Here is an 18,011-nt window from a genome sequence, read left to right on the forward strand (position 1 = left end):
GGCAGAGCTGAGGTTGTTCTGCCAGCTTCACCTCACAGCCCAAAGCCTTCCCCCTGCAAAAGCTCTGACCTGCAGATCATGTTTTCTACCTTCACTGTAGCACTGAAATATTTGCTTTCTCTTTAAAATTAAACTAATTTAGGAAAATATTTTCATACACATCAAATTACAACAGGATTTTAATTATTTTTTTTTAAAGATAAAGGAATGTTGGCTTTTTGACAGGAAAACCTTCATTTATAATTGCTTATGAACAACTGATAATGTGCATTAGGAGTTGGTAGATGTAAGCATTCCTTTCCAGAAAAAACTTGCATTATTCATAGTTTGGGATGATTAATGAAAAAGCAGCACTTATTTGAGAATCAGCAAGAGATTGCTTCATCGTGGTGAAATACGGATTTCTCCACACTTTAGACAACCGTGTTTATTTGTTATTTTGGCAGTGATTATTCTGTGATGTTTTATCTTTGTTCATTTCCCTGTTTTGAGGTAGCTCTGCTTTTAAATTAGCACCACAGGGCAAACACAGTCTCACGTGGCAATCTGAACTACCATTTGGAACAAAGCTGCTCGTGGCTTTTTTCCTTTGTATTCAGGGCAATTTTCCAGGTCTGTTTCTTTCAGCAGATTTGCTGCTACCTTAGTAAATGGAAAACAATTATATATATATATATTTTTTAATTTAGTACAAAATCCCAGTGGCACAGATAAGGTGGCTTGCCAAGTTTGTGAGGGTGACAAGCATGACTGTTCCTTACACTTGCTACTGGCCAGTGGCGTAAGTGCTGCTACACTCGATTTAGCTCCACTCCACAGTCAAGAAAGCTTTGGAGGTCAAGGAGCAATAGGCTGAACACCAAAGCAGAGGCCTGGATTTCCTTACCTGCTGCGTTTGCTGCCGCTGAATTGCCCGCACCTTGGGGACGGGGCTTTCCCTGGAGGATGAGGACTGGTGCCGGGAGCGGTTCCCATTCTGGATGGGCTCAATGCCCACTGCCCCCGAGGCTCCGGACACGCTGCCCGTGCTGCGCAGGGAAGGGCTGTGCGTCAGGGTGTGCAGCGTTTTGGCCCTGGTGCCCAGCACGGCTTGGTCCATCTTGCGGATCTGTGCCTGGCTGCTGCTGTTCTGGCGGGGCAGCACCACCGGCATGTGCTTGTCCGGGCCCGCGGGGCGCCGCGCTGAGTCCTCGCTCTGCGAGCTGCGCTTGGCAGAGTCCTCCAGGCTGCTGTTGCTGCGCCCGCTGGGCTTGAAGTCCTCGCTGTTGCTGCGGCTCCGGGAGCTGGCAGTGCTCAGGTTCTCGGGGCTGGAGTCCACAGACGCCTTGGCCATGGGGGGGCTGGGGTTGTTGAGCTGGTAAACCGGGTTCTGGAACGAGAGAGGCCGGAGGCTGCCCTGTTGGTTCCACGCCGGGTGCAGTGGCCTCCGGACCTGGGGAGCGCTCTGGGGGGTGCTCTGGGTGTCCCACAGCTGTTTGATGTTGGTCACCTGAGTGACGGAGAGCTGGCTGCCCGCCAGGCGCAAAGGCACGTCGTGCATCATGGAAGCAGTGTCACTGTGAGCTGTGTGAGGGTCCTGCAGGTCCATGAGAGAGATGCTACGTCCGTTGGGCAAGACACTTACCTTCTCATCCTTATCTGAGCAAGTCATGCTCTGGGTGGATGCCTGCTGAACCAGCAGTAAGGTCTTGCCCCTAAAATGTCCATCTACATTTTCCTGGGTTGGAGACTTCATCTTGTTTATGTCACTGTGGAGAGGAAAGGAATTTGGTAATTTTCTTTTAAAGCAGCCAAGACCCCAAGAGATCTGTCCCAGAGAAGTCTTTCTACCTCACTTTACCTCCCCCCACTGAAAGCTTCAAGGAGCCAGACTTCCTTTTATGAGTTCTTTGTGTGCAAGTCAGAACACACTCTTCCTTAATTACCACTTATCTTGGAGAATTGTGTTTGATTCAAGAAGTCCTTAATCTTTATTTTTTTTCACAGGTGAAATCTAAACCATTCCCACTATATCCACCCCCCTTAGTCACTTCTGTCTCTAGCAAGACTTCAGATGCCATTTAACCCTTTGCCATTACGTAGCAAGAGATGGGACAAAATTAAATCACCTCAAGTTGTGCCAGGGACGGTTTAAATTGGCTACCAGGAAAAATTTCTTCACCCAAAGGATTCTCAGCACTGGCTGAGGCTGCCCAAGCAGTGGTGGAGTCACCATCCTTAGAAGGTGTTTAGATGTGGCACATGAGGACATGGTTTAGTGGCAGTGCTGGGCTAATGGTTGGACTTGATACACTTAGAGGGCTTTTCCAAGCTTAATATTCTATGAATGTGTACTATGGAGGTCTTAAAATTCAGCAGGAGTTGTGTGAAGGGTACTTCAGAGCTGGATGTAACCTCAAGGGGCAGAGAACTGCACATGATAAAACTGCCCTTGTACCTGACAGCACATGTACTGCTCTGGGCCTGCAGCAGCCAAGCCCTTTGGCAGCTCTGCCATGTCACAGTTCCAGATTAACAGCAGTTACAGTGTGAGAAATGCTGCACGAAACACAGGAGGGACTATTTCTGCTGTTCCACAGGTAATAAGTTTTACCTACAGCTCAGTTTTTCCATTAGCAGCCTGATGGCCAGAAGGAAACACGATGGCTGACCATGCACTCAGGTTGGCAGTAAATCACAGCTCAAGTCAGCTCAAGTCATTGACTCCCACAGATGTGGTTGAGTCCTGGGTAAGTCCAAAGCTCCAGGTAGCCAGCGCCACCTTGTGCACCTCTTACTGGGATGGTGTGTTGCCCATGAGAGAGGCCTGAGCTCCCCATTCCACAGCATGGCTGGGCAGCCAGGTGGATGAAGCCCTCAGCCCTTCGAACCACAGAATGGTTTGGGCTGGAAGGAGACCTCGAAGATCATCTTGTTCCAACTCTTCACAGCTTTAACAGCCCCACAGCTGCCCTCAAGCCCCGGCTGGGACGTACCCATCAGTGGGGTCCTCAGTTATCTTCTGAAGTCCTGAGGAGAGACTTCCAGCGACATTTGGGCTGGAGCTGTGCTCTGTGAAACGCTTCAGCTGCTGCTGAGTGGGTGTAGGGCTGGTCATGGACTTTGTGATATCCGCAAGAATACGAGGAAGAGGTCCCAGTTTTGCCACGGTTGCCTGTAGGAAGGAATTTTCACCCTAATTGGATACAAGCACCACGGCATCCGCCAGGTTTGGGTTTTTTTTGTAACGATGCACAGAGGCGGAGGGATGGAGTGGAAGGAAGGAGGGTGGGTGGTTGTGTGCGGGTGTGCCAGGATCGTAATGCAGTGTTATGGAGCAGCGCAACGACGGCGACGACATGGATGGAGGAGACGAAACGGGGTGCAGCAGACATTGAGGAAAGAAAAGGAAATAGAAAAGAAATTAGGATTGACCCCCCAAAAATAAAAATCATGCTCAATAAAACAAAACTACTGCCATTCCAATGCAAAACTATCATGCAAAGCACACTGAGTCCCAAGTGGGTGAGGTCAAAGTGAAAACTATGGCATCTGCTCATTGAAGGGCATTCCAAGGCTACAGATTCAGCCGGTGGGGGGAACTTTCCAGGCAAAGGGTGTCACATGGTAAGGGAAATGCATGCCAACAGATGAGGGGGATCATGAGAGGATTGCAGGGGTTGAGGGTGCTGGGGAAAGGAAGATTTTCATTCCATAAGCCTTTCATTTTCGGTATCCAACATGGATGCCATCTCCTTTCGCACTGTTATCAACAATTAATTAAGCCATTCTTCCCTATCCAAACATGAAAAATAACTGCATGAGAGCATCAGTGATCCTCATCCCACTATCACCCCATCAGCATGGGATGAAATGAGTGGCTCCAATTACAGGTTAGCTCAGTGCTGGCCAGGCTGAGGGTAAGAGCAGCTGGCCTTCAGCAAGGAAGGCTGCTTCTCCAGGCCCTGGCTTCTCACCCCTTTGGGCCACTGCTGGGAGATCAGCTACAGGGCATCTCCAGGCTCCTGGGACTGCAGGAAGAAGGTGAAGGAGCTGCAGATTTATTAAAAAATTAAAATTCTGCCACAAAACCAATGTTCTTTTCAAAGATACCCTTGTTTTCCCCATAAGCAGGTATTCAGCCAGTTTGGCTCCAGAGAAAGCTCTCTTTAGAGACACTTCCATACAGCACTGTGGCTATTAAAAAGTCCAAGGTGGTTCCTCTCATTATTTCCCAGTCATTCTCTACAGTATAGCCATAATGCATGTAACTTCACCCCTTAATTCTCTTTTTAGGAAATCACTGTACCAGCTCCCAAGGGCCTGCTAGGATAGATCCATACATCTAACCTACAGAAAGAGCCATGCAGATCCATACATTTGGAATGTACACTGTGTATACGTATGAGGCAAATTGAAAAACAAGATCAAAATTTATTATCAAACTAAGATTAGTATACAGACTGTCTTTTTGAGTCAAGGGCATTTCAATTTACTGTGATGCAACAAGCTCAGATTTTTGTTTTTTCTTTTAAATAACGTACAGTGAAAAAATAGACACAACCAAAAACTACTTTGGCAAACCCTAATGCAATAAAAATTGAGTGCATTGCTATTCACCTTACTTCTCCAGTTTCAAAAGAAAGAAGAATATACATGGAACACGATCAAAATAATGCACCTCTAAAAACTGACAGTTTTTATGGGACAGTTCCAAGCACTTGGAAAAAAAAAAAGACTCACAGTTCAGCTTTTCTGGGCCTTATACTACCTTTGCTACCAAGATCTTAATGATTTTGGTTCCCGCAAACCCACATAGTTAAAGAAGAACAAAGCTCTGCCTTTCCTCCTTCTATAGCTAAATGGAAGCCGTGTTCATTGTTGGTGGTTATCTGCTGGGATGAGAAGAACCAAACTTGGACACTGCACATGAGTTCAGCACAGGGCACAGCAGAAGGCCTCTTGCTGTGCTACAGGGTGGCACTTGTAGCAGATCCAGCATTTTACATGGCACTCCTTGAATGCCAAAATCAAAGACTATGGAAATGAGAGCATCTCAGCAGGCTTTGGATCGGGTTGTTGATGAGAACAGTTCTGCAGGGCCAACTCATTCCTCCATCAGAACCAGGGGAGGGCCTGGTGTGAAGCAAAGCACCTCCCTTATCACAGGGGCACAGCAACATGGCCTTTTTCTATCCAAATGCCTCACTTAGGAGAAAGGACAGGCTGCCCAGGAAATTTCAGGTCCACCTTTAAGCAATGCCTTAAGCATCTGACCCTCCTACAGGCTCTGCAAAGTGTCTGCACTGTGCTGAAGCCCAATCCCCAATCACCACACACGCCCTGCTACAGGCCCTGATCTGAAATCACAGAAGGAGCAGTTGTGAAGTAGCACTATCAAACATTCCCCTCCAAAACTTCCCTTGATATTCCCTACTGTTTGCTGTTGCTATGGATTCACCCTCCCGGGCCTCCAAACAGCTTTACCTTATCAAGTTGGGACACAACCTCCCACAGGAGGGAATGCAGCACAGAGAGCTCTTTGCCCAGGTCGATGTAGCCGTCGTATCCAGGCATGTTTGAGATGGTATCTGGGTTAGAGAGCTCCCTCAGAAAACGCTGCATTCCTCCCCATTCGTGTTCCAAAAATTCATTCATGAAGGCCATGTACTCTTCCTTAATACCAAACCTGCAGGAAAGGGAGGTGGGGGGAAACCCAGTCAATAACCTCCACACAATATACAGAGTACAAGTGCTTACAGATAATTACTTTACTTTAGACTTGCCTTTCTGAAGATTTGGAGTATTTAAAAAAAAAAAAAGCCACCAAAATCAGAAAATTTTGAAGTCTTGGAGTTCAAAAAACCACAGGGACAATTTAAGAAATTCACTGCTTTGTTGTACTTACTTAAATACTACTACCTCACTGTTTCTATTACAAACCATATCTCTCCCCCTTCCCTCCCACAGATATTCCTTCTCTCTTCTCATGTAGGAGATGTGCCACGCCCTTTGCATCATTCAGCTGAGAATTCTGGAGGGAGAGAGCATGAAAATCATGATCCTTGGTAGGAACAGGCTTCTTTCCCTTTGGAACAGCATATACACTAACATGCTAGTGCATGACTCTTTTTGGTTTTGTGCTGTGTCCCCTACACAGTATTCAACACAGCTCCAATCTGTGTAAGAAGGAGAATTTATCTGAGGCGTCTCGAGTGCTCACATTTAAGTGAGAAGATTCCTCCTTTCCTAATGCTGGCTTCAGTTTGCCAGAGAATCAGATGCCTGTGAGCACAACTAGGAACCAGGCACGCCAAAGATTTCAGTTTCCCTGGCACCACCTACTTGGCAAAGTTGGCGAGGTTCTGGATGACTTTAGCGATGAGGGTGAGCGTGCGGGAGGTCTGGTCATCAGGATACTCCTGCGTGAGGTTGAACAGGCTGGGGGACATGATGGCAGGGCACAGGAAGCGCAGGAAGAGAGAGGCACTGATCAGGCGTTCACTGATGTCCTGCTTGCCCCTGTTCAGGCACTGCTGCTTCCAAGATGCAAACACCTCCTTCAGCTCACGAGGGAATACGCTGGAAAAAAAAAAAAAAAAGAAAATTAAAAAAGGGAACTAAAATCCCTCTGGCAACAAGATGCAAAAAGTGGAACTGGTGATCAGTCATAAAATACTTATCTGCAAGAAAACATCAGCTGTTTTTTTACCTCCCTTGTTTTTTCTCTTTCTCTCTAGGCTAGGTAATGTCATTAAGCCTCTATTCATAGATCCCCATTTAATCTGGTGGCACTTAAGTAGTCTTTAAAACACCCCTTGTTCATATGTGTTAAGTGAAGCCTTTTCCAGACACGCTGATTTGCACACTAGGAGCTACTTATCCATTGCTACCCTGGAGCAAACAGGGTGTTAGAATACTGAAAACAAACTGAGCTCATCTCCATATCTGACAGTTTTACCTTGCTTGTTAAGCTCTCAATACTGTGCCTTCGCTTCATGCCAAAGCAGAAAGGCCCCTCTTCTTCCACTGCTACTCAGAAACAGAGATTAATAGAAATCTCTCTGCCAGTGCTTCTTCCCTGTGATTTCCTGTTCAACTCCACACATCTGAAGGGGTTTAAAGTTTTCTGTACACATCAAAACTTGCAGATTTTTATGCCAAATCCAAGCTAAGCTATTATCTTCTTACTTTATTCCCTCCTTATCCAGTCACATTCAGTATGTGCTCCCTTGGCAGAGGATTTGGACAGAAGCCCCCACAAGGTGTGGTTTGTGGGCTGGGACCCCTCAGTCTGGGCACAGGTTCCACCTGCAATCAGGAGTCACATGCAGGAAGGCAGTGAGGAAAGGGAACAAAGGCAACCTGGGAAGATGGATGGGGCTGTGCTCCTTTCCTGTCTCACTGCTGCTCCCTCCCTCAGAGGAGGAACGGGCACCTCCAAGCAAACAGGGGACAAAGGGAGGGAAGGAAGATGCCTTACCAGTAAGAATTGATAATCTTGCAGAAGACCAGCTCACAACACATTTTCAGGTTGCACTGATGATCTGCTAATTCACTTTGTGAGCACCTGCTGGGATCTGCTTCACAGTTTTCATCTGACTCATACACAGCTTTGATAAACTCCCCTGAAAAAAGGGAAGAGGATGAGGAACCAGGGTACTTACAGGAAAAACCTACTTGACACACCTTTAAATCCTGCTTATGTTTTTCCCTGGTAGCTGCCTGTCCTGCTCTGGGTGTCTGCAGTTCAACCTCCAGACACCAGGTGTTGGGGACACGGCTCCTCCCAGCCCGTTCCCAACAGCGCACAGCCTTGGCTCTGATGCTTCAGCCTCCTGTGCCCTCACTGTCCCCAAGCACAGGTGCAAAACCAGGATGGCTCTGCTTAGCAACCCCACAGGCACTTCCCTTATGGCCCAGAGAGGAGGATATGACTTGGTATTCAAATTGTGTTATCAACTATGAAATTATCCACAGTCTTAGGAATGAAGCTGTGTGCTATTTGTCTTCATAATTTCCCCAGGAAATGTACTGGCAATGATATTTATTTATACTATTTCTAAATCTGTCTTTTAGAAAAATTTTAAAAAGTGTCACCTTGCTCTTGAATAAGAGTAATACCCAAGCATTAGCTAGATGCTGCTAATTTTCTTAGCCTCTTATATCAACACCTTACAGCATTTTTATGCCCTGCATCTTTCAAGCTCCTTGGCATTTCTGTCGCCCTTCCCAAAAACTGCTCACATATAAACCATGTGAAGTTGGCTTTGTCTGACAGACTGGAATGAACTACTCTGTGGTTTCCCTCCTCTATATGCAGGCATTCCAAGTGATTTTTAAACTGTTGATGTTCACTAGAGGAAAACCCTTTATTCATTGGTTTAATGATTCAATGTCTTTCAAGTTCATCTTGAACTTGAAGCTCACTTACACTAACACAAGGCTTGCTTGTGCAAAAGGGGTTTGTTTTTAGCCTTTGCTTTCCTAAAACCCCTTTAACACCACTCAGCCCCTTCCCAAATCTCATCTTGGTGTTGTTGCAAGCAAAGCAGGCACTGCATTTTTTTTTCTGATCAGTCATAGAAATGTCCAGAACATTTCTGCTGAGGGCATCTAAATCTCTTGCAAAACTGCCGGCATCACTTTAGTCGAGCCAATTCTGTTTTAACTCTTGTTTACTGTATAATGTTTTTTATCCTTAAACACATTTGAGTATTACTCTTTGTGGCCCACAAGACCCTGCTATAATCAGACATAAGATTCCCTTACAGACATGTCAAACAGGGCAAGTGAGTAAAATGGCATTTAAAACCTGACAAAGAATTAGATAGGGATATTGTCATGAGCAAAATTGCCCTCAGCTGTAGACAAGCTGGACAGCCTTAGGGGCATTTTTTATCTCTACTGCCTATAATTTACCATCTTATTACTCAGCACTAAATGATGTATTAGAAGTCATTAATGTTAAAATATTTTATGCAATTACTGCACATTAAGGAGCTTGCAGTCAGCTGTAATGGACTGGTCCCACAGCTGATGTTCAGCCTGCTGGGAAGCACAGTACAAAGTACCAGACTGCTTGTTACCAGGTGAGAGCCTACAACTGTGACTTACACTTAGTGGTTCCACCCAGGAGAATAAGACTACCAGAACAGGCTCATTACACTTCAGAAATGGCCAAACTGGATATAAGCCCAGAGCTGACTACACTGACCTTAGAGCACTAATTTAGCCAGCTATCTCCTTGATGTCTTGCCAGCATCTGGGACTGCTGAGGACAAGCGAGACTGCTGGGAAAGCAAGCCGTTTGGCTTTTTTTTCCCTTTTTGTGAAAGGATGTGGTGTGGGACTTGGCTTTGGCCTGATCTTGTTTCTCTTGCATCAATTTCCAAAGCTTTCTTCATCCCAGAAACAACAGGGGGTGGGTGGCTCATTGTGCAACTGTGGATAAGGAAGATTGTGTGGATTTGCTAAAATCCGACTGTGGTGTGTCTGGAAGACAGCGAGCCTGGGTTTGGTCCCCTTTAATGCTATCTTTGTGTGGCCAGGAATTCCCCAGGCACTGGCTTATGACTAGAGCAGAACCTTTCAGAGTCCTGGCACGTAACAGTGGGCATGAAGACCCCAAGGAGAGAATGGAGTAGGAGATCACAGGATGGCCAGGCAGTTTTAATGAGTCAGTGAATAATGAGCACTTGGGATAAACACAGGCAAGGGGCTTCCCAGACAGGATGCATCTTGATCTCCTGTCCTGGGATGCTCAGCAGCCTTGCAGCCTCACTCCCTGGCCTTGTCTCTCTAAGGACTGTGTGCCAAAACCCCTTTTTTAAGCCTGTTTGCGTATCACATCAAACAACCACCACTGCTCACAAAAAATTTGCACTGTTATACCTCTTTATCGTGCTAGAGACACAAAAGAAAGTTACTCAGAAAAACAGAACATAGTAATACAAACTTAAAGAGGGGCTCAGCTACATCAAATCAAGCTTGCCTAGCCTTGGGTGCTACTCCTGCAGGCACCAAAGAGCACCCTTCCCCATGTGGAGGAAGGGCACTGATAACGAGACTGTGCTACCTGTGTATGAGACACTCTGACTGCTGAAGCAGTTCCTTCTCATCCCACATTCCCAGCTGCAGCCATGCTGCAGACACAGCTCAGGGGCAGCCCTTGCCATGCAAACAGGTGACAGGGAGTGTCTTACCCAGTGCATCCTGGAGGTACTTCTGTCCTACCAGCTTGAGGTATTCCTCAATAGCTTTGGTAGCGAGTGTGTTCTCCCTGAAGATCAAGACATCATGTTCTGCACAACGATCGACCTCAGCCATCACCAAATCTGTCAAGAAGTCCTGAGGAAAAAAGGTCAAATGGCAAAGGTGATTTTACCCAGCTCAGTCCTGCCAGGCTAAAATGCAGAAGCCAAGAAGGAAGAATATTTCAGGATAATAAATAATTTCTCAGTCTGAGACAAGGGGTGCAGCTGCTACATGAAGTAAAAGCTGAGGAAAAATCCAGGGGTCTTCTTGGGTTTATTATACTTATAGAACAATATAGATCACAAATTATAAAGGGTGAAGCAAAAATCTCTAAAAAAAAGCCTTTACAGCTAAGTTTGTGTTTCAGTTTAGCTCCAGAACAGAATCTCTCAGCAGTTTGTTTATCAGAAGCTTTGTCTGCTGAAGGAAACTGTGCTATTAAATTTATCCTTATCTTCATAAAGAGTACAGTAAATTCACGAATACAAGCCGCACTGAGTATAAGCCGCATCTCTGGGTGTTGGCAAACATTTCGGTTTTTGTCCATAGATAAGCCGCACCCGAATATAAGCCGCTTTGTCGTTCGCAGCGAGGACCTGCGTGCAATTAGTAACAGAACCGCGGGAGGGCGGGGTTTACTGGCTGAGCTAAGGCTGTGCAGGCTCGGCCCGCTAGGGGCCGCTGACGGGGCCAGGTGGCCCAGCCCGGCGGCCCAGCCCGGCGCTGCCGCTCGGGGCCGGCCACCGCTGCCACTGGGCTCGGTCACCCCGGGTCGGTGCTGCCCTGCGGTGGCAGGCAGGGACGGAGCTTCCCCTGCTCCTACGGCAGCGGCGGCGGGCGGGGACAAAGCACCCCGTCGGCTCCCCGAGCCGCGGCAATGGCTGCGCGGGGCTCCCGTCGGCTCCCCGGGCCACAGCAATGGCGGCGCGCGCTTCCCCCCCCTCCCCGGGCCGCAGCAATGGCTGCGCAGGGCTCCCGTCGGCTCCCCGGGCCACAGCAATGGCTGCGCACGCTTCCCCCCCCCCTCCTTGGGCCGCAGCAATGGCAGCGCGGGGCTCCCGTCGGCTCCCCGAGCCGCAGCAATGGCGGCGCGTGCTTCCCCCCCCCCTCCCCGGGCCACAGCAATGGCTTCCGCGGGGCTCCCGTCGGCTCCCCGAGCCGCAGCAATGGCGGCGCCGGCTTCCCCCCCGCTCCCCGGGCCACGGCAATGGCGGTGCGCGCTTCCCCCCCCCTCCCCGGGCCGCAGCAATGGCGGCGCCGGCTTCCCCCCCCCTTCCCCGGGCCGCGGTAGGGGCGGCCCGGGTCCCCCCTCTCCTCCCCGGGCCGTGGCAATGGCGGCGCCGGGCCCCCCCCGTTTCTCCCCTGGGCTGTGGCAGAGGAGGAAAGAGAGCTCTCCCGCCTCTCTCCCCGCCCCCCGTGCTGCCTACAGGGAGCCAGGCTCCACCCGCGGTGCAACAGAGTAGCGATTTGTAACAATCGCAAAATGCCGACTTTGCAGCTGCTCAGCTCAGCACTCTGGCAGGCACTTCTGAGGTTGTATTAGCCGCTCCTGATTATTAGCCGCATTTCCAGTTTAGGAGCAAAATCTTAGTCAAATTGGTGCGGCTTGTATTCGTGAAATTACTGTACTCCATACAAACACGGATTTAAAAATCCAAATTGGAAGTGACACAGCTTGATGATATTTAAATTAGAAGAATGGCATAATAAATTAAATTCACAAACCGAAAGTGTTTTAGGATTTGGGAAAAAAAGAGGTTAACATACAACTTGCTGGTTATCTGCATGGCTTAACTTGAACTCTATTCAATTGTCCAGGCAGGAACTGTCAGCAAGCCTTCATATAGAGAATAACTTTTTGATATAGGGCTTAATTCTACAGTAATACTTTTTTCCTGAAGTGGTAACTTTACATGAGTCAATGATATTTAGTACTCTTGGTTTTCAGTCCATTATTGCTGTTTCTTTTCAACAAAATCTGAGAGAATTCTTTTCACCTGGTGCAAACTGGGAACATTCAGCTGTATCCCCATCTGCAGAAGTAGGAGCTGGAATTACCCTCTTAGGAGCTTTATGGCAGCCTGAGGCACCTGATGCCTCCTGTAGAGGTTCAAAACTTCACACACCAGGAATGCAGTTAAAACGCTAATTTATCAACTTGTTGCAGCTGGCACTGCAACAATTCAGAGCCTGTTTTCCAGCAGGGTTTCAGCATAATCTTAGCTACCAGCTTCTCTCATCAGATAACTTAAGGAATGTGTTCCTGTCACACACACAGTCACAGAACACCAGCCATCCCGAGATGTTTTCAAGGGGCATGCAACTATGCCAGCAGAAAAGAACCTTTTCTGGAATAGTTAGATGAGGCTGTCCCTTGGGTGTTGTTTACAGCCATCCCTCCACATCTCTGTTTTTCTGACTTGTGCTTTACTTGCTCTAGCTGGTTTCACTGGCAGAAGCTGCCTCCAGCGTGGCACTACTCACAGAGCACCTGGCAGGCAGCAGCCACATAGACCAATGTGTGCTAATGCTTCCCAGAACTTCCCACCACCTGCAGGATACTCTCCCAAAATCCATTTGAAGAAATCTGTGTGCACCCAGGACTCCTAACAGCATCCTTGGGGCAGGTGGGATCACCATTAACTTGGTGCAGATCCCCCAAATGGCTGTTCAAATGCTGACCAAATCAATGCTGGCATTGATCAGCTGACTCAGTGCTGACTCGGCACCGGCACACGCTGCTCATTGTGTCACAGGCTTATTTATAGAAGCAACTCTCCACATTACCAAGCTCTTGTTCCCTTATCTCTTAACCCAGGTCCTGATTTTAGAAATGCAAGGGAAGGTTCCTGAACACTCCAATGTAGTGCTAATTTTCAGAATAACATGGAAGTTATAGAGTGCTCCCGTTTACACTTTGCACACAACATCTGCTGCTGCTGCTTATTCTCATGGGCCCCCCAGTTTCCACCAGGAATCCCTTATCAGTAGCCAGAATCACTCCAACAGGAGCCACCTGTGCTTACCTTGGCTCTCCCAGTGCTCTGAAGAATATGCACCAAGGCAGAAGCCATCTCTTCCTTGTTCTTGACACTGATGACAGGTTCCAGCACGGAGCACAGCAGGGCGTAGTTGCTGGTAACGTACTCCCCAAATTCTTTGTACTGCTCCATGGGCAAGATGGTGATGGTCTGGTAACGGGATTTGATCCGAATGGAAGGCCCCCCTGATTTGCCTTTGTTGGCTGTAGGGGTGCTGACTGGGTACCATTTCTCCACAAACTGACGACCGGTCACACTGGCTGTGGGAATGTTGACCAGGCCTACGTAATTGTTCTTGTCCTTTTTCTTTTTCTTCTCTACGTCCTTGTAGATGTGAACTGTGATGCTCTGAATGTGTGGGAGACTGTAGAACTCAAAGTGCTCCCCCCAGAAAATGTTATCTGCTTTTGCTTTGCTGGTGGTGCGGGCAAAGAGGGTGTCATCAAGGCACAGCTCACAGAAGTATTTCTTCTTGGGGGTCAGGTCCTTGGCCTCTATGATCCAGAGGCGAAGCACGTTTTCAGCTCGACGGCAATTGTCCTGTGCAGAAGAATGATATCAGTTTTGATTCAAAACCCCTAAAAGTGAATATTTCATCTTCTAAAGCAGTAGCAAAGGGCTGCCTTTTCTGTTTGAGGTAAGGACAGAGTCAGAATTCAGAATCAGATTGTCCGATCCAGAGAGAATCGGAATCTCTAGAAAACTGGACATTTTCTAAAATAGAGGCAAAGGGCTGTCTTGTATGTCAAGAGTGTTGGGGACTAGAATATTTTTCTTCTTCAAAAGCTGTATTTGAAATGCTTTAGAAAACAAACACTCTGCACAAGAGCCTTTCCAAAGCTGCCAGACTGATGAGGAATCCCAGAGCACTGTTAGCCTGTCCCTGGGAGGTAGGATGGCAGCCATTGGAATGACTTATCAGATATTTCCAGCTGATCTGTAACTTGATTCTTTGTCTCACTCCAGCTCCAATTTGTTTGATGTTGGCTTTTTTAGGTTCCCCCCAACCCTATCTCTGCCCCTAGATTAAAACATGACCCTTATGAAGCTGTGTCTCATCTCTCCCAGGTGCATGGTTTCAGAAATCCAGTCTGCATCCAAAGCTGGCACTGGGGCAGGGATCAGGAAGCACGCTGGTGTGTATTTACTCATTAAAGGTTTGACCTACTGCCCTCCCTGGAATAGCACATGGCAGCTTTAGACACATGGATGAGCGGACGGCTCCCCAGACTAAATTAATTGAGGATGCATCTGTGGGAAGCCCTGGTACACTGGACTAAAATCCAATCATACCACCTCCATTCCCTCACTAATCTTATTTTCGCAGTTTCTATTACCTTCATTGGCTGCGATAGTCTGCGTATGTTTTCCATCCACCAGTCCCTCTCTGCTGCAGAAGAACAACTGAAGCATTTACTGCCCTTGGAGTAGGTTACCTGGAACAAATAAATGATAGGCTGAGTTCAGGCAAGCCTAGGAAACATGGAAGAGGCTGCAAAAAGCAAGAAGGAAGATAAACAGTGCTTGAGTAATAAAGTAAATATGAAAGAGGTAAAAATACTGCGGCCTAGAAGGCAGAGAGCATAAAAGACCCACAAGACACAGAAAGAAGTTTGAGGTAATATAAAACTACAGAAACTAAAGAATTTATATAAAACTAAGAACAGCAGAGGCTCCTCCTAAAGACTTTTAAACAAAGCTTTAATCAACCAGTCAATCTTTTTTTTTTTTTAAACAGTTTTTGAAACAGTTGTTAATTGATCTGTGCCTATTAAAGCTTGCTGATTTCCCTGTTAAGGCCCAGGGGCAGATGATTTGGTTACTAACAGTGTAAAAGATAGAACTGACAATGCATTAACATAAGGCAAAAAACACTAGACATGATGACTTCAGTAAATACAAAATATTTCCAGGGATCCATATAGACAGCAACAGCCTAAACAAACTGAGGGAGTTGTGCTTTGTTCCAGCCCTGACAGCTCTGCTTTCCCATACCAGAGAACTGCCTTGGTTTCTTCTCCTCTAACACGGCCTGACAAGCCTCATTTACTCTTTCCATTCATTTGTGCTCACAATTACAAAGCAGTTTGAGGCAACACCCTCAGAACTAAGTTGTTGCCAGTGTTTTCCACCCAACTCCCCAAGCCTAAGCAAGCTGCAAAGTGCTTCCAACCAGAAGAATGAGGCTGAAGCAAACAGGAACAATTTCTGGATGCGTCCAGAGGGACCAGAGCCTGATATGCAGGTTTACTGCCAGAATTTTCCAGACTGTAAACAGATCTTTGTTCCAGAAGCTTAAACACATCTGACTAATCCTGCTGAAGACAGTGACCTACCCCTGCCACGACAGGTGACGTGGCCTCAGCTGCATCCAAACACACAGGGCTCCAGTGTTGGAGCTGTGACGGTAGGACTGTGCTCACACACATGGTTTCTGCCTGTTTCTGGGAGCAGAGCTCGGAGCCACAGCCTGCACCCTCTGCTGAAACAGCAAAGGGATCCTTGGATCCTGCTCCGCAGTGCAATGGACACGTCCACAGCCACTGAAGCTTCTCCTTTGGCAACTGGAGAGCACTGCGCTAATGGAAAGGGGCTCTGACTGGAAATCTCATTTCTTGGTTACAGTAAATTTTCTAAATTAAATTTTAGGTGAATTTGGAGAGGGTGAACACACAGCTAATGCACATACTATTGCATGTCCATTGCGCTGTATATATCAACCATACATTTTCATGCACTCGACAAATACTTAGATATTTATCAAACTGAAGAGATTTTCCAATTAGAAGACCTGGTATTGAAAAAGATTTCTCTCTGTTCAGTGACTGATGCCATTAGCCTCAAGGACTTTAAAAGTCACATGGTGGCTCAACAGCCCCCACTCAAACCTCAGCACAGCAGTGGATACTGCTCTGTGTTCCAGTCCCCCAGTCCCGGCCCAGTGTTCCCCAAGGACCAAGGGGACTGGCAGCTGCCTGCTTGGAGCCTGTCCCTACCTCAAAGCAGAAGTCTCGTCCAAGGATGCTGTTGTGAAGTGGTTTGACAAAGACTGCTTCTTCTGCCGCAAAGTCCAGAGTCTCTATGGCGCTGGTTTGGTTCAGTAAAGACTCATGGGAACGGGACTCCTTCAGCTTGGGCAGCTCACGTGGTCTGCAGGACAAGGAGGAAAGGAAATGTCTTTTTTTCTCACAATTACCAAAAAGAGCTGGCAAGATCCCAGAGAAAGCTGCAGCTTGTCTTGGTGCTTATTCAGAGCAACTTCTACAATTAGTCTGCAAACCTTATGAAAATAACATTAGGCCAGTAACTCCAGACTCCCAAGGGAATATCCAGCCTAGGAAGTCCATTCCCACTGACCTAGAAATTATAGCTGCCAAGTTGTCAGTGAAAGAACAACAGCAAAAAATTCAGAACTAAAGTGCTGAAATTTAAAAAAACCCCATAGGTAGCTTTGGATGTAATACTGAAAATACTTATTACTAGCTAGATTAGTAGACAGATGTTGTGTATTAGCGGCAAAGAGCACGTGGATGTCTAAATCTGTAACCAATGCAGAATGAGGATTACTCATTAGAGTAGATGACCCTTCACAATATACTTGATTTTTAACATACAAAGCCCTTACAGTAAAGTCAAATACACAAATTTCTTCCCACTTCACGATTGCATAAATCAGTCATTTTGCATTTTCTTTTTCAGCTGCTTCTTCCAGCTTGAATTTCCAATTTTTTTTATACTTTCTTTCTCTTTTAATTTCTCACTAACACATACTGCTTCTCCTTTCCAGCTGATTGTCCTGTAAATCCCTGAGCTCCACCAGAGCTGAAATATCCCAAATTCACAGCACCTTTTTATCAAGGCAGTTTTCTTTTGTCCCCACCAGTTCTTGAACACTTCTCAAAGACATTTCCCTCCCTCCACTATGCCACAGCCCTTGGCAATCAACAGTGATATTATCAAATGTTTTAACCCTTTCTGAACTCTCCTAATATGATTTAATACAACACTTGTGCATAGTGGGGAGCTCTGCTGTCAAACAGCACTGCAAAATGTGCCCAATTTAAAGGTGATGTGGCTTCACCTCTGCTCCTTCTGCCTCCAAACTGACACCTGCCCTAGAGGCTTCTGCAAGAGTCATATAGCACCTGAGGCACAACTTGCTTTTCAAGGTAAACATCATGCGCAGACACATCTTATTTTTCCTGTGGCAGGAATTCAGTCAAATCCTTCACAGCTGACCAACAAGGAGGAAAAGCAGAGTCCCAGCTTAGCAGAGTCTAGATTTTGTTAAGGTACTGAAGTGTTCAGTGATCCCTGAAGCACAGTCCACAAATGTGGCTACCCTTCTAGCAAGTGTGACAGGGCACAGGGAACAGATGTGGAAGTAGAGAGACATGAGCCCTCAACACAACACTCAGAGAAAGACAGTGCTCCTCTGTTCATCCTCACAGTATTTCCTCTTTTATTCAATTCCCAGTATCAAACAGAAAATGTTACAAAATGCTATTTATAGAGGAAAGAAAAACAGAGCTACCTCTAACAGCTTCCCTAATTCTGAAAAATAATTAGATTTTGAATACTTCCATCACATGTACAAAAACAAAAGTTCCTCGCATTCTTTATCCTTAGCAAAATCAAACTCCTCCTACCTGTGAGCAGTTCTGTAGGGGAACTCGGAGGCAAAACCCCCCCAAACATTTGGAAAAGGCATCTTAATGAAGCTGCTTAACAAAA

The 18,011-nt window shown here is 46.8% G+C and overlaps 1 protein-coding gene across 16 annotated transcripts in view; it reads right to left on the reverse strand.

The window, feature by feature from the left end:
• RASAL2 (RAS protein activator like 2) overlaps positions 1 to 18,011 on the reverse strand; it is a 170,834-nt gene that overhangs the window by 13,904 nt on the left and 138,919 nt on the right. For 12 of the 16 annotated variants that reach the window (XM_033067231.1, XM_033067227.1, XM_033067235.2 and 9 more), the window contains 9 exons: positions 16,274 to 16,427; positions 14,615 to 14,713; positions 13,263 to 13,817; positions 10,185 to 10,329; positions 7,463 to 7,607; positions 6,325 to 6,561; positions 5,467 to 5,668; positions 2,976 to 3,175; positions 887 to 1,748 (listed from right to left, as the gene is read on the reverse strand). In XM_033067231.1, coding sequence (XP_032923122.1) covers positions 887 to 1,748; positions 2,976 to 3,175; positions 5,467 to 5,668; positions 6,325 to 6,561; positions 7,463 to 7,607; positions 10,185 to 10,329; positions 13,263 to 13,817; positions 14,615 to 14,713; positions 16,274 to 16,427 — 2,599 coding nt within the window. The remainder of the gene's footprint in view (positions 1 to 886; positions 1,749 to 2,975; positions 3,176 to 5,466; positions 5,669 to 6,324; positions 6,562 to 7,462; positions 7,608 to 10,184; positions 10,330 to 13,262; positions 13,818 to 14,614; positions 14,714 to 16,273; positions 16,428 to 18,011) is intronic. The other 4 variants (XM_033067236.2, XM_033067232.2, XM_033067230.2 and 1 more) reach the window with 2 other exon arrangements.

Source organism: Catharus ustulatus, chromosome 9 (assembly GCF_009819885.2).
Source record: "Catharus ustulatus isolate bCatUst1 chromosome 9, bCatUst1.pri.v2, whole genome shotgun sequence".
NCBI lineage: Eukaryota > Metazoa > Chordata > Aves > Passeriformes > Turdidae > Catharus > Catharus ustulatus.